The sequence below is a fragment of the Salmo trutta genome, chromosome 13 (assembly GCF_901001165.1).
Source record: "Salmo trutta chromosome 13, fSalTru1.1, whole genome shotgun sequence".
In the NCBI taxonomy this organism is placed as follows: Eukaryota; Metazoa; Chordata; class Actinopteri; order Salmoniformes; family Salmonidae; genus Salmo; species Salmo trutta.
Genome location: NC_042969.1, coordinates 78,313,685 through 78,335,937, shown reverse-complemented (window position 1 = coordinate 78,335,937; position 22,253 = coordinate 78,313,685). Strand labels below are relative to the sequence as shown.

Below are 22,253 nucleotides of genomic sequence, written 5' to 3'. Positions count from 1 at the left end.
ATAACATAGTTAAAAAACAGTAATATTTTTGGGAACATGTTGAATACATATTGGCCTAGAATAATTCCATTAAGCCCACTGAGCAGTGCATTTAGAATAGACAGCAGACTCCTGCTTTGGATTGATGTCGTGCTGCTTAATTATTTATATGGTTATGTTCATACTATAAATTGTGCACATCTTACCATTGTATTAGGACCTGTACATGTACCTGTCAGTCTGTTGGAGATAGCTGTAGAATCCACTTCTCTCTCTGATTGGTTTCTGTTAGGAGTTTCAGAGGCCTCCTGAGACTCCCCCAGCTGAGGTGGGCAGTACTGATTATTAGCTTATGAAAACACAACTTCCATCCAATTCTGCCCAGAAAGGAGCGCGATAACGGGACATGAGTCCTTATCAATTCAGTGAATGGTATTTAAATAACCCCAGACAGAGCAAGTGGTCCTCACAGGAGTCCCAACGGGGAGGTTATGGCCACCGTGCGATCAGAGAGAAGCTAGGTTTAGGTTCAATAAACTGGAACAAATGCATTTCCCTCTCCAATTAGGCTAAACCACTATCCAGAGTCACGCTATGGAGACACTGGCATCTTTCATCTTCATGAACACTTTGTTTAGCTAAGTCAGCAGCTAAAACAAGTGATGGGGAGATGAGACCAGTCAGCTTCAATGGGAAGGCTACTACTGTCTGTAGGCACTTAACCTCATAAAAGCACCTTGGCCCCATACGCCTAATTGAAAACAATCTAAGCTTGTCAATAAGCTTCGCTATGGCTCACTATAGGTTTATTACATGTCATGAGAAAAGAGATATTGTGAATAATGGAATGGACTCATGGAATTAGCATGGTATGTCTTATATTTTATATTATTATGTTGTAAGATTATTCTCTTGTTTTGCTCTTTGTTTTTGATAGTTTCACCTTCTCATTAGCATATTGTTTGGGTGGGGTTCTGATCCTACAGTATATTGTAGCATATTGTCTTGGTGGTGTTCTGATCCTACAGTATATTGTAGCATATTGTCTGGGTGGTGTTCTGATCCTACAGTATATTGTGGGTCTGGGTGGTGTTCTGATCCTACAGTATATTGTAGCATATTGTCTGGGTGGTGTTCTGATCCTACAGTATATTGTAGCATATTGTCTGGGTGGTGTTCTGATCCTACAGTATATTGTAGCATATTGTCTGGGTGGTGTTCTGATCCTACAGTATATTGTGGGTCTGGGTGGGGTTCTGATCCTACAGTATCTTGTGGGTCTGGGTGGGGTTCTGATCCTACAGTATATTGTAGGTCTGGGTGGGGTTCTGATCCTACAGTATATTGTAGGTCTGGGTGGTGTTCTGATCCTACAGTATATTGTAGCATATTGTCTGGGTGGTGTTCTGATCCTACAGTATATTGTGGGTCTGGGTGGTGTTCTGATCCTGTCAGAAGATGCTTGGACTAGTTCACCTTGTTATGACCCTATACTTGTGATGAAAGGTCAAGTTTCGGTCAAACCCACTTCTGAGCTTTTAATTGCTGACAAGATGGTTGCTGCTGTCAGGGGGAAGTTAGATTTATTAAAATGTTGTTGCCAGGGAAACTCACGCAAGGAGGACTGGGGAGGCTATATGAGTTACAGGATATCTTAGACATTTTGCAGAACCTGGGGAGAGCTACTGTACTGTACTGTACTCTGTACTAACTTCTGCCTACAATTTCATTACTAAAGGAAAATTTGAATACTTACACAAAGATTCTGTTTCCTTTCTATTACTAATGTATGTTTGATAATTATATAGACCTGATTATCTGTTGAAGAAATTGACCAACACAAGCAAGACTCGAATGGATTTCAATTGCTTTTTCATTATACCTATGATGAAAATGTCAATACAAGTATTGTAATACTCATGTGCACTGGAACATTCCATGTGTGGAAAGTTATGGAATGTTCCGTTTAGTGGGTGTCTTTATTGATGAATAATACAGTAGGTATTAGTCAGAAATCAGTATTGATGAATAATACAGTAGGTATTAGTCAGAATTCAGTACTGGTGAATAATACAGTAGGTATTAGTCAGAATTCAGTATTGATGAATAATACAGTAGGTATTAGTCAGAAATCAGTATTGATGAATAATACAGTAGGTTTTAGTCAGAATTCAGTATTGATGAATAATACAGTAGGTATTAGTGAGAATTCAGTATTGATGAATAATACAGTAGGTTTTAGTCAGAAATCAGTATTGATGAATAATACAGTAGGTTTTAGTCAGAAATCAGTATTGATGAATAATACAGTAGGTTTTAGTCAGAATTCAGTATTGATGAATAATACAGTAGGTATTAGTCAGAATTCAGTATTGATGAATAATACAGTAGGTTTTAGTCAGAAATCAGTATTGATGAATAATACAGTAGGTTTTAGTCAGAATTCAGTATTGATGAATAATACAGTAGGTATTAGTCAGAATTCAGTGTTGATGAATAATACAGTAGGTATTAGTCAGAAATCAGTATTGATGAATAATACAGTAGGTATTAGTCAGAATTCAGTACTGGTGAATAATACAGTAGGTATTAGTCAGAATTCAGTATTGATGAATAATACAGTAGGTATTAGTCAGAAATCAGTATTGATGAATAATACAGTAGGTTTTAGTCAGAATTCAGTATTGATGAATAATACAGTAGGTATTAGTGAGAATTCAGTATTGATGAATAATACAGTAGGTTTTAGTCAGAAATCAGTATTGATGAATAATACAGTAGGTTTTAGTCAGAAATCAGTATTGATGAATAATACAGTAGGTTTTAGTCAGAATTCAGTATTGATGAATAATACAGTAGGTATTAGTCAGAATTCAGTATTGATGAATAATACAGTAGGTTTTAGTCAGAAATCAGTATTGATGAATAATACAGTAGGTTTTAGTCAGAATTCAGTATTGATGAATAATACAGTAGGTATTAGTCAGAATTCAGTGTTGATGAATAATACAGTAGGTATTAGTCAGAATTCAGTATTGATGAATAATACAGTAGGTTGGGAAATATGCAAAATGACTGGTTTCATGGTATTAGCTGAATTAATGATACAAATATCGAGTCGGCTGCCTCCTGTTGAGTTATAACAGCTGCATCCAAAAGATAAACACATAACAATCAAATGAATGAACAACTTACAGCAACAATAAGAGACTGTTGTTGGTACTTAAGGATATTTTTGGTAAATAATGTGGGAGAAAACAACATTTTGGGATTAGTGAATCATCAGTATGTAACTGTAGGGCTAACAATAGAGTAATAGCCTTTTTAATGAGATACAACCAATACGCAGAACAACAACACTCTTGTCCCTTAGAGAGCACAGCCTGATCACTACCCTTCAACTAAACTGCATCCAAACAGCTAAATGAACAGCACAAAAGTTGCCAGTCAATATGGTTTGGTCTGTAGCGCAGCTAAGAGCCTTTGTGTTAGGAGTAGCAGACCCAGGCGTCACACACACTTCAAATATCAGTCCCCCCATGTCCTTCTGATATCAGAAAAAAAAGGAGGGAGCGCTAACAGTTTGAACATTTTTTATTCATAAAGTTATTTATCTTTTTGCTTTACGAAACAAATGTTTGCAGATGTCCTACGAATAAACAACAGAACCCTCTCTCCTCAGAGAAGGGATCCACCGACCAAACCCTTCTCTGGAAAAGAGACTCTCCTTGTCCAATTACGGCCTCTCCAGATTCACAAGGTGTCGCCCATTTTCTGTATGTTACATTCTTTTAAGTGCATTAGTAGACAATGTCACCGTTTGAATTAATGTGCAATGGCTTGAACTACGGTCAATTCAGAAAGACATTTACATTGCTGCTATGAACCACAATAACTCTCTGTGTTGAAGGTCCTCACATGAGCTAGCATCAGAATCTGAAATGAGCCAATCATGACACAGGAAGTCTCCTTTCAATCCACGCCCATCATAAACAGTTTATCACCTTTACCAACATCATCATCATCATCTTCGTCATCATCAGGATTAACAAGACTCTTTTGTCATACCTGTATTCCTCCAGTAAGACAAAAAGGTTAATAGATAAAAATGGCTTAAAACAAAGTTTAGTGATTGTGCTTTTAAAACCAAAGTAAAACAAATAACAAACATTGACAACGACACAAAGAAATAACAGTGCATTAGAAAAAGAAGAAGAACAATCCCAAAGTGGCACTTTCTTGGGACGGCTAAATAATATAGCAATTTACAACATGGATGGAAAACGATAAAATAATTATATTTACTGGCATAATAAAATAATAATTTGCGAAATAAAACAAAGAACACAAAGAAAACAAAGTACCACGATGGACGCTATACAAAAGGACATTATGTGTACAGGTATATTTACAAGACAGTCCACCCCTCTGCTTGTAGCTCATCTCATTACAGTGACACCTGGCTGTAAGGGCAGGGCTTCCCACAGTGCTTGCCGAGCCAAGCCAAGTTGATCGTGTCAGTACTTGGAGTCCACTGTTACTCCCTATTGCCTTGGAATAAAACATTACATCCTACAGGGTATTTTGCTTGGCATTTTTTTTCTTCTTTAAAATGGACATAGAAAATGATAAATTAGAAAAACAATTGGTATTTTTTCCAGATGTATTGAAACACAATTGATGTACAGTATTTGTCAGCAAACAAGAGATACTGAGATATTTAAAATAGGCAGAGGAACGATCACAGCATTCCTCTTCTTGGAAACTTAATTCTGGACAGTACTTCCTGTTCATCCCGTCTAGTACTTCAGCTCTCCACCATCTGGGGAAAGACACAACACAACAGACGTTTCAGCAAGCATACAAATATATACACAGCATGTAATCTAAGCCATTGCTCAGTAACCCACCAATACTAAATCTGCAGTAACACTGACTTAGCCAGTCGGCAAGTGTTGTACCTCTAAGTCATCGTCTCCTGGCTGGAAGGCCCCCATGGTGTTGAGGCCCATCTCGTTAGGGTTCCTGCGGGCCCCTGCCCCCCCCCTCTCCTCTCCGCCGCCCCCCTGAGCCCCGGGAGGACGTAGAGCTGGAGGATCTGGGGTCCCTGTCTCGGGGACTGTGGACCGTGGGGAAGGAGGGGCGGCTGTAGGGCAGGATGTCCTCTGGTCCTGGGACAAAATAGGAGAGAAGACACACTGAGAACTCATGTCCTTCAACACAATACATACAGCTATTCACAATCTAAAGTTGCACTGTCAGAGTGGCATGTCTACAGAGCAGAAAGAACAATATACTGCTAGGTTAAATGTCATTAGTTCCATGTCCCTAGGTGTTCTCTGTACCTGGGTGTTGGCGTGCCTTGGTGCTGCCCCCCTCCTGTTTGTTCCCTTTCCCTGCGCGAGGGTTTTTCTGTCTGTCCTGGGTCTCCCGGCGCTCTGAGGAGCTAGTACGGGGGTCCGATCCCTCCCGTGGCCGGTACCCTCCTCCTGAGCCCCCTCTCCTGTCCCTGCCCTCGCCTGCCTTGGGGGACATCACCCCCCGGGTCTCCAGGGCTGTCTTGGAGGGGTGTGTGGGGGACTTGAGCCCCGCTGGAGGGGGGATGGGAGGGGGGGGCAGATCTGTAAGATAAACACAGGAAGAGGAGGACATTAGATACTCAGTTCAAAACTCACGTTAGGGTGTGAGATGGAAGAGACAAGAGTTAAAATGCTCTGGATTAGAGCCTAGCCATTAGAGCCTAGCCATTAGAGCCTAGCCATTAGAGCCAAGCCATTAGTGCCTAGCCATAAGAGCCAAGCCATTAGTGCCTAGCCATAAGAGCCTAACCATTACAGCCTAACCATTAGAGCTTAGCCATTAGAGCTTAGCCATTAGAGTCTTAGAGCCTAGCCATTAGAGCCTAGCCATTAGAGCTTAGCCATTAGAGCCTAGCCATTAGAGCCTAGCCATTAGAGCCTAGCCATTAAAGCTTAGCCATTAGAGCCTAGCCATTAGAGCTTAGCCATTAGAGCCTAGCCATTAGAGCCTAGCCATAAGAGCCTAACCATTACAGCCTAGCCATTAGAGCTTAGCCATTAGAGCTTAGCCATTAGAGTCTTAGAGCCTAGCCATTAGAGCTTAGCCATTAGAGCCTAGCCATTAGAGCTTAGCCATTAGAGCCTAGCCATTAGAGCTTAGCCATTAGAGCCTAGCCATTAGAGGCTAGCCATTAGAGCCTAGCCATTAGAGCATAGCCATTAGAGCCTAGCCATTAGAGCCTAGCCATTAGAGCTTAGCCATTAGAGCCTAGCCATTGGGGCCGTTAGAGCCATAAGAGCCATAAGAGCCATTAGAGCCATTAGACACTAGCCATTAGAGCCTAGCCATTAGAGCTACCAGCTAACATACTGTACATTAACTATCACTCAGTTATCTTGCACCTGCAAGGTGAGACCAAACAAAGCTGTACTATGTTCACACAACCTGACCAAGTGGAAGTACTCTGGAATTTACTGTGTACACAGAGCCTGGCCAAGTAGAAGTGGAAGGACTCTGGACTATAGTGTGTACACACAGCCAGGCCAAGTGGAAGTACTCTGGACTGAGACGACAGAGAGGGGAGATAGTGGGGAGATAAGGTGGAATAGCAGGAAGAGAGGGATCAATGGAATATGGAGGAAGGGAGAGAAGAGGAAGGGGAGACAGAGGAGAAGCAGAGGTGGGAGATAAAGAAGACATGGGTAGAGAGAGAGATGGAGGAGAGAGATGAAGGACAGAGAGAGATGGAGGAGAGAGAGAGATGGAGGAGAAAGAAAGAGATGGAGAAGAGAGATGGAGGACAGAGAGAGAGGGAGGAGCAAGAGAGATGGAGGAGAGAGATGCAGCAGAAAGATAGAGATGGAGGAGACGGATAGATGGAGGAGAGAGATTGAGGAGAAAGAGAGATGGAGGAGAAAGAGAGATGGAGGAGAAAGAGAGATGGAGGAGAAAGAGAGATGGAGGAGAGCGAGAGGGTTAGCAGACGGGAGCGTGACGGTCAGCAGCTGGCTCTCGGACCTGCTCCACTTCCCCTGTCGATGAATCAATGATGTCTGTCCTTGAGCCATTATTCATATGAGCCTGACTGGTGGGCTGCCTGAGTGCTCAAACCTCTAGACACACACACACACATACACACACACACACACACACACACACCCATCCAAGCAAAACACGCTGCCTGAGAAAAGCCTTGCCTGCTCTGCTTTCGATCGATGGCTTTTCATCTTTTAATCAGCCTCCCAGTTGAGTGATGGGTCAGCTCTGTCGGCCGGCACGGCCCATAATCCACACAGGATAACAAAGTTAATAAACATAGCAATCAGCCATTCCCGCCGCTCACACCCACCATCCCAACGCCGCTCACACCCACCTTCCCAATGCCGCTCACACCCAGCATCCCAATGCCGCTAACACCCACCTTCCCAATGCCGCTCACACCCAGCATCCCAATGCTGCTCACATCCAGCATCCCAATGCCGCTAACACCCACCTTCCCAATGCCGCTCACACCCAGCATCCCAATGCCGCTCACACCCAGCATCCCAACGCCGCTCACACCCAGTATCCCAACGCCGCTCACACCCAGCATCCCAACGCCGCTCACACCCACCATCCCAACACCGCTCACACCCAGCATCCCAACGCCGCTCACACCCAGCATCCCAATGCTGCTCACACCCAGCATCCCTATGCCGCTCACACCCAGCATCCCAATGCCGCTCACACCCACCATCCCAACACCGCTCACACCCAGCATCCCAACGCCGCTCACACCCAGCATCCCAATGCTGCTCACACCCAGCATCCCTATGCCGCTCACACCCAGCATCCCAATGCCGCTCACACCCACCATCCCAACACCGCTCACACCCAGCATCCCAATGCCGATTACACCCAGCATCCCAACGCCGCTCACACCCAGCATCCCAATGCCGATTACACCCAACATCCCAATGCCGCTCACACCCACCTTCCCAATGCTGCTCACACCCAGCATCCCTATGCCGCTCACACCCAGCATCCCAATGCCGCTCACACCCACCATCCCAACACCGCTCACACCCAGCATCCCAATGCCGATTACACCCAGCATCCCAACGCCGCTCACACCCAGCATCCCAATGCCGATTACACCCAACATCCCAATGCCGCTCACACCCACCTTCCCAATGTCCATCATGTTTTCCACCACTGTTCCACTGTGTATGCTGTGAGCTGAATCACACACTGTAGGAACTTTTTACACACTCAGGGTCTAAATGTGTTGCCATTGCGTTTTTACTATGGAGCTTTGGTTGAATCAGGAAGGTCTAATTCACACATCTTCAAACGAGCTTCAACGCCATACAACTCTCCTACCGTGGCCTCCAACTGCTCTTAAACGCTAGTAAAACTGAATGCATGCTCTTCAACCGATCGCTGCCCGCACCCGCCCGCCTAGCATCACTACTCTTATATCTCCCTCACTAACTTCAAGCGTCGGCTGTCAGAGCAGCTTACCAATCGCTGCAGCTATACACAGCACATCTGTAAATAGCCCATCCAACCTACCACCTACCTACCTACCTCATCCCCATATTTGTTTTTTGTTTTAGTTTTTTAATGCTCTTTTGCACATCTACCACTCCTGTGTTAATGCTAAATTTAAATTACTTCGCCACTATGGCCTATTTATACCTATTTATACCTCCTTACTTCATTTGCACACACGGTATATAGATTTTCCTATTGTGTTGTAGACTGTACGTTTGTTTATCCCATGTGTAACTCTGTGTTGTTGTTTTTGTTGCATTGCTTTGCTTTATCTTGGCCAGGTCGCAGTTGTAAATGAGAACTTGTTCTCAACTGGCCTACCTGGTTCAATAAAGGTGAAATAAAAATCAAATAAAGAAACAACACAACACACCTCCTGAATACACACTGGGTCAGTCGATATCATACGGCGGAAAGTGTCTGCAGCTTCTTTTATGTCTCCCCTGCCTCCTACCTCAGTCAGAATCAGATCAATGCCACTGTCTGTGAGATATAGGCCACTACAGGAGGAGGAGGAGAGGAGAGGACAGCCAGGCAGATTTATGGACACATGGAGGTGAGGACAAAAACCTCTTTTAAGACTTAAAAAACTCACAGCTCAGAGTATGTTTTAGGATGACATTAAGACACTGCTCACACAAACTCTGAGCCAGGAGTAAAATCAACTCATAAACGTTTATCTCAGCTGGTAACCATGATCGAAGTACCACAAAGGAAAGATAGTGATGACGCTCATTGACCAAGTTGGAAATGATGGGGAATAAGAAATCCCGATGAGGCATCTGCAGCTGTGAACACTATAGCACGCGTGAGACAACCACAGAGAAAGTTACTGTACATCAAATTTTGCAATGGTCAAAAGGTTGGATATAATCTTCGCCTGACACGATCACTTTGTCTAATTCTTGATTAATATGTTGGCATGTATAACCTTTTTTAACCAATGTGATAGGTTAAGGCTTGCAAGGACAGAACTGATTCGGCTGCACTGAGTTGTGAAGTGTGAGGTGCCCTTGAGGCCAACTGTCACATCCTGATCCTAGTAAGATGTCATTTTCTATAGTAGAGTAGGTCAGGGCGTGACAGGGGGTGTTTTGGGTTGTTCTATGTTTTCTATTTCTATGTTTAAGTTCTAGTTTTTCTATTTCTATGTTGGGATTGTTTGGGTTGATCTCTAATTGGAGGCAGCTCATCCTCATTGCCTCTGATTTGAGATCATATTTAAGTAGGGGTTTTTCTTCCTGGGTTTTTGTGGGTAGTTTTCTGTTTGTCACCTGTTGGTCGTTTTGTTTAAGTATATTCATTAAAAGTAAATATGAGCACTCTACACGCTGCGCCTTGGTCCCCTTTATACAACCCTCGTTACAGAACCACCCACCATGATTGGATCAAGCGGCATGCCCGGGCAGAAATGGACACCTGGTCACATCAGGAGTGGATTGAGAGGAGAGACTGGACTTGGGGCCAGGTAATCGAGCGATATCAGAGCCTACCTGTGAAGAACGAGAGGCAGCCCGAAAACATTTTTTTGGGGGGGCACACGGGTAGTTTGGCTAGGCCAGGACTGGGACCTGAGCCAATTCCCCGTGCTTTTTGTGGTGAGCATGTGCCTGCCTCTCGCACTCTCTCTCCAGTGCGCCTCCATAGCACAGTACGTCCTGTGCCTGCTCCTCGTGCTCTCCCTCCAGCGCGCCTCCAGAATCCAGTATGGCGTCTCCCCAGTCCGGTGAGACCGGTTCCTGCTCCACATACAAAGCCTCCAGTGATAATCGATGGTCCGACGTCTGTAGAGATGATCCATGGCACTAAGCCTCTAGTGATGATCCATGTCCCGGAGCCTGTAGGGATATTCCATGACACGAAGCCTGAAGAGGTAATCCATGGCCCGGAACCTGAAGAAGTAATCATTGACAAAAAGCCTGGAGAGATTATAAATGGTCCGGAGCCTGTAGGGATAAACCATGGCCCGGCACCTGTAGAGATAATCTATGGTAAGAAGCCAGCAGCAATGGTCACTAGTCCAGAACCTATTATGACGCCTCCCAGTCCGGAGCCTCCGGCGACGCTTTTCTTTCCGGAGCCTCCAGCGACACTCCTCATGTAACAGTGTAGGTTCCGTCCCTCTTTTCGCCCCAACCTGGGCTCGAACCAGGGACCCTTGCACACATTAACAACTGACACCCACGAAGCATCGTTACCCATCGCGCCACAAAAGCAGCGTTGCAAGGGGAAACCCTACATCAAGTCTCAGAGCGAGTGACGTCACTGATTGAAATGCTATTAGCGCGCACCACCGCTAACTAACTAGCCATTTAACATCAGTTCAGAGCCTCCAGCGACGCTCCCCAGTCCGGAGCCTCCAGCTACGCTCCCCAGTTCGGAGCCTCCATCGGCGGTCCGCAGCCTGGAGCCTCCAACGGCGGTCCGGAGCCTCCAGCGGCGGCCCGCAGCCCGGAGCCTCCAGCGGCGGCCCGCAGCCCGGAACCTCCAGCAATGATCTACAGTCCGGTTCCTTCGACGACGATCCACGGTCAGGTGGTAATAAAGCAGAAGGATCAGCGGGTGGAGCGGGGAGTACGCCCAGAACCGGAGCCGCCTCCTATGCTGGAAGTTAAGGTTATGTGGACTGCATTTGAGATGCCATAGACTTTTGTCACCCTCCCTACCCTCCCTTTGTGTTTTGTGGTTGTTTTGTTGGGTTTTATTATGTTGCATTCGGAGTCTGCACCTTTGGGGGGGGGTACTGCACATCCTGATCCTAGTAAGATGTCATTTTCTATAGTAGAGTAGGTCAGGGCGTGACGGGGGTGTTTTGGGTTGTTCTGTTTTTTATTTCTATGTTTAAGTTCTAGTTTTTCTATTTCTATGTTGGGATTGTTTGGGTTGATCTCTAATTGGAGGCAGCTGATCCTCGTTGCCTCTGATTAGAGATCATATTTAAGTAGGGGTTTTTCTTCCTGGGTTTTTGTGGGTAGTTTTCTGTTTGTCACCTGACGGAACTGTTGTCAGTTGTTTTGTTTAAGTATATTCATTAAAAGTAAATATGAACACTCTACACGCTGCGCCTTGGTCCCCTTTATACGACCCTCGTTACACCAACAATGGCAGGAGAGTTTCACAACCTCCCCCAACAAAATGCAGAGGCCTTTGAAGCCCCCTCCATCTCTGCAGAGGTCATTACAATACAGTACCCCTGGATTGAGCTCTATTTTGAACTGATATGCAGCCAGGACACTTGAATTGTAAATTACCTGAATAAGAAACAATATTGTTGCTTTGATCACATTAGAAGATATCCTCCTCGCAATCTCCAAAATACAACAGCCACATTACAATTTTGTTTGGACGTTGTAAAAGACCATTCACCGAAACTGAAGCGATATTGCTAGCTAACGACCTCCTTTTCCACATGGAAAAAAACAGTGGACAGAGGCTTGCTAGCTTTGTTAGCTAGCTAGCTGGGATTTTCTACAAGGAATTTGCCTCCCCAAAAAAGCTTCTCCCAAGTGGGTGTGACACCTACTCCCGTTGCCAGCTGCACTGCTGCTTGGATTCCACCTGGTGATCTGCTCACCACCTGCCCTGGTCTTGCCTCCCCTTGTCTGGTACAGGTACCCTCACCACACTCCCCCTTCTCTCCGAGCTTTAGCTTGTCTCCAGCACACACGCACTGTTGGGGCCAGTTACTCTGAGCTTACATTGGCTATCCCCAAGTCGTTTCTTTTGTTGTGCTTTATGCTTTTTGCTTCATGACTCCTGCGTGCTTTGCTGACTATGAACTTGCTTGTTTACCCGACCATGGGACAGACTATGTTTGTTCCCACACTCTGGACTCCGACTCTCTATTGGTTACATGGACTCTTGGATCCCTATCCTATTCTAACCAGCTCTCGCCGGTTTTTAATTCATGTTACCTGATGAAATTGCTGTACAATAAGATTTTGTTGCCAATTAATGCACATTCAAATGTCATAAAAAATCAACACTGCAGAGCTCTCCCTGTCCTCTGCTGTGCCCTGATTGTATTACTGTTGATGATATCTGGAAATGTGCATGTACACCCTGGCCCATCTACAGTAGCTAGCCCCAATTCTGACTTGTGCTCTGATATCTGCTTCACTGATTTCTGCTCTTGTAAAAGCCTGGGTTTTCTGCACTTGTTACCTAAAATGAATCAATTGAAAGTGTGAGTTCACAGCTCCAATCCAGATGTGTTGGTCATTACTGAAATGTGGTAAAGAAAGAGTGTTTTGACCACTGATGTTAGCGTTTCTGGTTATAACCTTTTTCGGCAAGACAGATCTTCCAAAGGTTGTGGAGTGGCAATTTTTACCAAGAATCACCTTCAGTGCTCGGTTGTCTCCAAGTCTGTCCCAAACAATTTCATTTGCTGTTTTTAAGCATTAAACTTTCAAATAGCTCTTTGTTGACTGTTGCTGGGTGCTATCGTCCTCCATCAGCACCGGCCTGTACCCTACCTGCCCTAAGCTCTCTCCTGACCCCTTACACTAAGTCTGGATTTGTCCTGCTAGGTGACCTAAACTGGGACATGCTTAAACCACCTGACCAAGTCCGAAAGCAATGGGACTCCCTAAATCTTTCTCAGATTTTTACCAATCCCACAAGGTATGACTCCAAACACTCAGAAAAAGCTAAACTCCTTGATGTTATCCTCACAAATAATCCTGATAGGTATCAGTCTGGTGTTTTCTGTAATGACCTTAGTGATCACTGTTTTACAGCCTGTGTTCATAATGGCTGCTCATTGAAATGATCTGTCCTGATTTGCAAAAAAACTTTAATGAGCAAGTCTTTCTTCATTACCTGGCCTCTGTAAATTGATATAGAATCAGCTTGATTCCCTCTGTAGAAGACGCTTCACCCTTCTTTTTGATATTTTCAGTGGTATTGTTAAACACGCCCCCATAAGGAAAAATATAATTAAAAACAGGTTCAGCCCCTGGTTTGACCGTGATCTGGCAGAGTTACTCCAACTCAAGAATTGCATTTGGTGAAACGCTCGGCACATGCATACTCAGGCTGACTGGCTCTCATTCAGGCAAATGAGAAATAAGCACACTGAGGCTATCCGGAAGGCCAAAGTTATTTTAATAAGGGGCAGCTCTCTCTGTGGGTCTAACCCCGAGAAGCTCTGTAAAACAGTAAAGACCTGGACAGTAAACCCTCCTCCTCACAGCTGCCCATGTCTGTTGATGATGTGGTTGTTGCTAACAAGGAGCACATGGCTGAGCTCTTTAATCACCACTTCATTAAGTCAGGATTCCTATTTGACTCAGCCATGTCTCCTTGCCCGTCCAACATTTCCTCATCTCCCACCCCTTCTATTGCATCTAGCCCCGATGCTCCTCCCTCTTTTTCCCCTGCCCTGCTACAAAGTTTCTCTGTGCAGACGGTCACTGAGTCCGAGGTGCTTAACTTCTCAGGGCTGCGTGGGACGCTACCGTCCCACCCACGGTTCACACTATTCAAAAGCCAGTGAAATATCAGGGCGCCAAATTCAAAACAACAAAATGTCACAATTCAAATTTCTCAAACATACAACTATTTTACACCATTTTAAAGATAAACCTCTCCTTAACTTCCCTGGGCTAGGTGGGACGCTTGCGTCCCACCCTAGTCAACAGCCAGTGGAATCGCGTGGCGCTAAATACAAATACCTCAAAATGCTATAACTTCAATTTCTCAAACATATGACTATATTACACCATTTTAAAGACAAGACTCTCGTTAATCTAACCACATTATTTCAAAAAGGCTTTACAGCGAAAGCAAAACATTAGATTATGTCAGGAGAGTACCCAAAAAACAGCTTTTAACATTAGCATGTGATGTTCAGAACTAGCATACCCACCGAAAACTTCCGGTGAATTTACTAAATTACTCATGATAAACGTTCACAAAATACATAACAATTATTTTAAGAATTATAGATACAGAACTCGTTTATGCAATCGCGGTGTCAGATTATAAAATAGCTTTTCGGCGAAAGCACATTTTGCAATATTCTGAGTACATAGCTCGGCCATCACAGCTAGGTATTTTGGCACCCACCAAGTTTGGGACTCACTAAACTCAGAATTACTATTAGAAGAATTGGATTACCTTTGCTGTTCTTCATCAGAATGCACTCCCAAGACTTCTACTTCAACAACAAATGTTGTTTTGGTTCCAAATAATCCATAGTTATATTCAAATAGCTTCGTTTTGTTCGTGCATTCAGGTCACTATCCGAAGGGTGACACGCGAGCGCATTTTATGACAAAAGAATTCTAAATATTCCATTACCGTACTTAGAAGCATGTCAAATGCTGTTTAAAATCAATTTTTATGCAATTTTTCTCGTAAAATAGCGATAATATTCCAACCGGGCAACGTTGTATTCATTCAAAGGCTGAAAGAAAAAAATGGAGAATTCTCGTGAACGTGAATGTTCATTTTGTTCGATAAAGTCCCTCTTTATATCCCAAAAACTCAGTTTTGTTGGCGCGTTTTGTTCAGTAATCCGCTGGCTCAAAGGCGGTCAAAACACGCAGACGAATACATCCTAATAGTACCGGTGAAGTTTGTTGAAACATGTCAAACGATGTTTATAATTAATCCTCAGGTTGTCAATTGTCTAAATAATCGATAATATTTCACCCGGACAATAGCGTATTCAATAGAAAGGAAAAACAACGAAGGGCACGCACTCGGTCATGTGCAAAACCAGCACTGCATGCTTCCTCAGTCCACTGACCAAAAGGTCTCATTCTTTCTCATTTTTCAGAAAACAAGCCTGAAACAATGTCTAAAGACTGTTGACATCTAGTGGAAGCCATAGGAACTGCAATCTGGGTCCTAACCCATTAGATACTGTATAGGCGTTCAATTGAAAAGCACCCACATCAACAAAATCCCACTTCCTGGATGGATTTTTCTCTGGTTTTCGCCTGCCTTATCAGCTCTGTTATACTCACAGACATTATTTTAACAGTTTTGGAAACTTTTGAGTTTGAGGGACTCAACTTTTGAGGGACTCAACGATGGCTCAGTTGGTAAGAGAATACACCACCAGGTTTGTAGATTTAATTCCCACATTGGACGCCTATACTGATGTATGGATACATGTATTTGCTAAATTAAAATTTTAGCAAAGATGGAATGGAAAGGGTTAACTTGAGTGTGGAAGTTAAAACAGGCATTAGACCAGCATGTGAACCACATGGGGAAATAACCTCATACCTGGTCATCTCACCATCCACTGAGCAAACAGGACTAAATGAGCATCAAAGAGGGGGAAGGGGAGTGGAGAGTGGGGTTCTGGTCCACTTGTACCCCTGTCTTTTAATTGCCCTGTTAACCAATGCTATTTCTGGGTATTTATGGCTGTCCTGTCCTGTGTGGATTACTGCTCTCGCTTTGACGTCCAATGCAATGGAGAGCAGGGGGACACAGCTAGCAGGGGGGCCAATCCTCATACTACTATGGAAATAAATACATGAAGATACATCAACCTCTCTCCTCCCCCATCACCTCTCTCCTCCCTCATCACTTCTCTCCTCCCCCATCACCTCTCTCCTCCCCCATCACCTCTCTCCTCCCCATCACCTCTCTCCTTATATCACCTCTCTCCTTCCCCGTCAACTCTCTCCTCCCCCATCAACTCTCTCCTCCCCCATCACCTCTCTCCTCCCCCATCACCTCTCTCCTCCCCCATCACCTCTCTCCTCCCCTATCACCTCTCTCCTCCCCCATCACCTCTCTCCTCCCCCATCACCTCTCTCCTCCCCCATCACCTCTCTCCTCCCCCATCACCTCTCTCCTCCCCATCACCTCTCTCCTCCCCATCACCTCTCTCCTCCCCCATCACCTCTCTCCTCCCCCATCACCTCTCTCCTCCCCCATCACCTCTATCCTCCCCCATCACCTCTATCCTCCCCCATCACCTCTATCCTCCCCCATCACCTCTATCCTCCCCATCACCTCTATCCTCCCCATCACCTCTATCCTCCCCATCACCTCTATCCTCCCCATCACCTCTATCCTCCCCATCACCTCTATCCTCCCCATCACCTCTATCATCCCCCATCACCTCTATCCTCCCCCATCAGCTCTCTCCTTATATACCTCTCTCCTTATATACCTCTCTCCTTATATACCTCTCCCCCCCATCACCTCTCTCCACCACTGTCACCTCTCTCCTCCCCTGTCACCTCTCTACTCCCCCGTCAACTCTTTCTTCCCCATCACCTCTCTCCTCCCCATCACCTCTATCCTCCCCATCACCTCACTTCTCCCATTACCTCTCTCCACCCCTGTCATCTCTCTCCTCCCATCACCTCTCTCCCTCCCTCTCATCTCTCTCCTCCCCTCTCACCTCTCACCTCTCTCCCTCCCTCTCATCTCTCTCCCTCCACTATCACCTCTCTCCCTCCATTATCACCTCTCTCCCTCTTCTATCACCTCTCTCCCTCCCCTATCACCTCTCTCCCTCCCCTATCACCTCTCTCCCTCCCCTATCACCTCTCTCCCTCCCCTATCAACTCTCTCCCTACCCTATCGTCTCTCTCCCTACCCTATCACCTCTCTCCCTACCCTATCACCTCTCTCCCTACCCTATCACCTCTCCCTACCCTATCACCTCTCTCCCTCCCCTATCACCTCTCTCCCTCCCCTATCACCTCTCTCCCTCCCCTATCACCTCTCTCCCTCACCTATCACCTCTCTCTCTCCCCTATCACCTCTCTCCCTTCCCTATCACCTCTCTCCCTACCCTATCACCTCTCTCCCTACCCTATCATCTCTCTCCCTACCCTATCACCTCTCTCCTACCCTATCACCTCTCTCCCTCTTCTATCACCTCTCTCCCTCTTCTATCACCTCTCTCCCTCCCCTATCACCTCTCTCCCTCCCTTATCACCTCTCTCCCTCCCCTATCACCTCTCTCCCTCCCCTATCACCTCTCTCCCACCCCTATCACCTCTCTCCCTACCCTATCACCTCTCTCCCTACCCTATCACCTCTCTCCCTACCCTATCATCTCTCTCCCTACCCTATCACCTCTCTCCCTACCCTATCACCTCTCTCCCTACCCTATCACCTCTCTCCCTACCCTATCATCTCTCTCCCTACCCTATCACCTCTCTCCCTCCCCTATCACCTCTCTCCCTCCCCTATCACCTCTCTCCCTTCCCTATCACCTCTCTCCCTCCCCTATCACCTCTCTCCCTACCCTATCACCTCTCTCCCTACCCTATCATCTCTCTCCCTACCCTATCACCTCTCTCCCTACCCTATCACCTCTCTCCCTACCCTATCACCTCTCTCCCTACCCTATCACCTCTCTCCCTACCCTATCATCTCTCTCCCTACCCTATCACCTCTCTCCTACCCTATCATCTCTCTCCCTCCCCATCACATCTCCATCACTCACCCAGCCCCCCACTACAGTGCAATCAATCTATTCAGATGGAATACAATCAGCGACCAGACCAGGCTGGGGCTGGACAACTGTCTGTCTCTTCTCCTCCTCACTCCTCTCAGACACACATAGGGAACAAAGAGGGGGAGTGAGGGAGGAGGGAGGGAGGAGAGATGGAGGGAGCTGGAAGAGAGCAGAGTGAGGGATGGAGAGATTACTTCAAAGGGAGGGGATGGGGTGGAAGGCAGGATGAAGGGATGAAGGGGTAGGATTTGGTGCAGTGATAGCTGGTCTGGCTCAGAGTGGGGCTGGATATTAAATCTCCCTGTCAAGTGCTTCCAACACACAAGGACACCTCACAGTAAGAGGAGAGCCAGCTCCACACACACACACACACACACACACACACACACACACACACACACACACACACACACACACACACACACACACACACACACACACACACACACACACACACACAATCCCAGAGGAAACAGAACTAAAACTAACACATAGGCCACAAATAAAGCTACAATAACTACCCTTAAAATTGACATCCTTCACTTTGACAAGGATAAGCATATTCCTGGTGCGGTGCGTTGTTACTCAGTAGTTGGCCCCTGCTTTGTTTATTCCTGGCTTCTGGAGTGGAGGCCAGGGGGCCACTTCAATAAGAGCCAGAGCACCTGGGGTAATTTCATTAGTGGCTGGCTGGAGTGGAAGACATCCCAGTTTCAGCAGCAGCAGAACGGGCTGGAGCTGGACAGTAGTCCCCTGAGACAGACCCCCTCCATACCCCTACCATCTACCCCAGGCTGTTCTGCTCAGCACCACCACAGATTGGAAGTGATGCCACACGCACGAGGGGAAGATGATTAAAAGCTTTGACTTATGACACCCTCACACTCAGTCCTGGACACCGTCTCAGGCAGGCACCATGCCATACATCACATGGGTGGGGCTGGGTAGTGAGGTATGACAGTATTAGGGGACTAGAATACAGATGGGTCCATGGTACAACTCCAGTCCTCATTATGAGGTATTACAGTATTAGGGGACTAGAATACAGATGGGTCCATGGTACAACTCCAGTCCTCATTATGAGGTATTACAGTATTAGGGGACTAGAATACAGATGGATCCAAGGTACAACTCCAGTCCTCATTATGAGGTATTACAGTATTAGGGGACTAGATTACAGATGGATCCATGGTACAACTCCAGTCCTCATTATGAGGTATTACAGTATTAGGGGACTAGATTACAGATGGATCCATGGTACAACTCCAGTCCTCATTATGAGTTATTACAGTATTAGGGGACTAGAATACAGATGGATCCATGGTACAACTCCAGTCCTCATTATGATGTTCCACCTCGTACAGTACTTTAGTGATGAATGAGCAGAGTGTGGTTCGTACTGTACCTTCAGGGAAGGCCTCTCGTCGCTGGAGCCCTGGGTGGCCCGCTGCAGGGTGCTGTTTCTGCTTCTTAGGAGGCCTCTTCTGCATGTTGGCCGTGCTCATGTTGCTGTCTGTGGACAGGGGGCTGCCAGGACGGTGACCTGAAGGGGTCATTTGATACTTTCGTCCTGAAGGAAAATACACATTTGGTAAGGTGCATGAAACCATGAAAGGTTTCCCCTCTGTCAGTGGGCTTCAGAATAAGAGATTCATAAAAGTGAACCCCCTAGTGTCGGTTGACACACCAGTGCATCAATCTAAGTTACATAAACAAAATGTCCCCATCAAAATCTGTCAATTTAAGCTGGATATATCAGTTTAAACTAGAGATATCAGTTTAAGCTGGAGATGTCAGTTTAAGCTAGAGATATCTGTTTAAGCTGGAGATATCAGTTTAAGATAGAGATATCTGTTTAAGATAGAGATATCTGTTTAAGCTGGAGATATCAGTTTAAGATAGAGATATCTGTTTAAGCTGGAGATATCAGTTTAAGATAGAGATATCTGTTTAAGATAGAGATATCTGTTTAAGCTGGAGATATCAGTTTAAGATAGAGATATCTGTTTAAGATAGAGGTATCAGTTTAAGCTAGAGATATCTGTTTAAGATAGAGATATCAGTTTAAGCTAGAGATATCTGTTTAAGATAGAGATATCTGTTTAAGATAGAGATATCAGTTTAAGCTAGAGATATCTGTTTAAGCTAGAGTTATCTGTTTTGTATTGGCTGCGTCTCAATCCACCGCATCCTCCAGTGTCACACTTCCGCATCTGCGGTGAAAGGCGCAGTGTTTGTCAGATCATGAGACGTCCTGAAAATCAGTCTTCTCACGAAAACGTCTGTAGTGTCCGAACAGCGTTCAAACTATTCTGACTATTCTATGGAAAGGGGAGAATCTCACGAACACGATGGTGTTCTCCGTTTTGCTCTACGACCCCCACAAGCATCAAGTGACTCGTCTGAAGCTAACCGGTATCGGGTTTTTAAAACATGATGGAAGTTTGAAGGTAGTTTTGTGTCTACCTAAAAACATGGGTTAAACATGTGTAAATAAATATATACAGTATATTGCATATATTTTCAGATTTTTAAAAATGTCTCTTAGATTTAGGACAGACACTTGAAAACCTTGTTTCTTATGATTTAGTTTTTGACTGTCCATTTTGCCATTTATGAATTTGTAATTCAATGCATTTCCATGGGCTTTAGTAGTAAAGACCAAAATCAATATTTTATCCCCCTAAAAATGATACCTAAAGGGGTCCTCAAATAAAAACTCTAATAGCTAAATGATCCATAGTATGACCATCATATATCAATACCATGTCAGCGTAGCACCTCCCTCCCCCAACGTCTTAGACTCGAAGGAATTAAGGTGCTCATTATCTTGTTTTCTATTCTTCTTGATAAAGTGACAATATATTAGTGAGGAATAGATGTGCTTACCTCCGGGGCCTCCCTCCTGGCCTTGCGTGGGGTTGGTGTACTTGGCCACCTTCAGGCCTGCATACTCTGCAGCAGACGCGACTGCCTGGGCGAAGTCAGCGTCTGTGAAGAAGGATCCGTCTGAGGAGCTGACGGCGCTGGAGCGCCCTGACGAGGCGTTATCCTCCTCGGATGCCGAACCCCAGCCGTTGATCATGGAGCCCGTCACAGAGCTCTCCAGGTCCCCCATGCTGGAGGCTGGCGTCTGCTCCAGGCCCCGCAGCAGCAGCCTCCTGGGGTGCATCTGCTGGGGGTGATGGGGGTGGGGAAGGTGGGTGTGGGTGTGGTGGTGGTGCACCTTGGCCACCTCCGCGTCTGTCTCGTCCCCTTCCTCCTCCTCCTCCTCTTCCTCCATGCCGTCTGTGTCCAGGGACAGAGGGCTGGAGATGTAGCCGTAGGTGTGTGAGGGGGAGAGGGGCCGGGGAGGGGGGCTCACTGCATTGCGTCTGAAACAGCAGGAGACATGTTCTTAATGTAGGGTATGAGAAATCAATTATATAAATCAATTATAAAATATGATTGCATTTTTTGCAGAGACTACTGAAATCATTACTACAGTTGGTATCACCCATTTATTGTTTTACAAAGTGGGATTAAAATATATTTAGTATAATTTTTTTGTCAACGATCTACACAAAAGATGAATGAAACATAAATCAATAATACACCTTGAATAGATAAGTACTAAGAATATATTTTAGAAACACCTCTTTGCATGACTTTAGTGCCTTGCATGTTTTGATATATTCTTTGATACATTATGATTCAGTATATTTGATTCTGTATATGTTTCACTCTGTCATTTAGGTCTAACTGAACTCATTTATGGGGTGAATACTTATGCAACGACCATATTTTAGTTATTATTATTTTCATTTTATTTAAAATGTATAGAATGTTATTTTCACTTTAACATTATGGAGTATCTTGTGTAGATCAATGACCCCAAAAAATTACAATTAAATATATTTAATTCCCACTTTGTAACACAATAGAATGTGAAACATTCTAAGGGGGGTGAATACTTATGATACCCACTGTATATCAGCCAATCAGAGTCCATTTGAATCCATAATAACACCCCCCAGTACCTGTGTCCAGAGCCCACGCTGTCTGCTGTGTCTTGGAGCATGGGTTGCAGCTCATCCTGGGGAGAGGGGGTGAGGGTGGCTGTGGACTGGTGGCTGTAGGACACCGCGGCGGGGGACGAGGCAGCCCCTCTGACAGGTGGAGTGGGACCCCTCTCCATCTCCTCCTCCTCCTCCTCCTCCTCCTCCTCCAGCTCGTCTGGCTGCAGGTACATGCGGGAGGGGGGCAGGGAGCACTGCATGTCTGGGTCATAGCT

At 45.4% G+C, this 22,253-nt stretch overlaps 1 protein-coding gene across 1 annotated transcript in view; it reads right to left on the bottom strand.

Moving 5' to 3' along the window:
- Positions 1-3,555: 3,555 nt before the first annotated feature.
- The window catches only part of LOC115206848 (roundabout homolog 1-like), a 454,555-nt gene continuing 435,857 nt past the window's right edge, over positions 3,556-22,253 (bottom strand). Inside the window, 7 exon segments of the mRNA XM_029774026.1 lie at positions 3,556-4,801; positions 4,941-5,024; positions 5,026-5,150; positions 5,325-5,600; positions 19,386-19,550; positions 20,870-21,354; positions 22,000-22,251. Of these exon segments, the coding sequence (XP_029629886.1) occupies positions 4,787-4,801; positions 4,941-5,024; positions 5,026-5,150; positions 5,325-5,600; positions 19,386-19,550; positions 20,870-21,354; positions 22,000-22,251 (1,402 nt within the window). The 3' untranslated portion in view covers positions 3,556-4,786.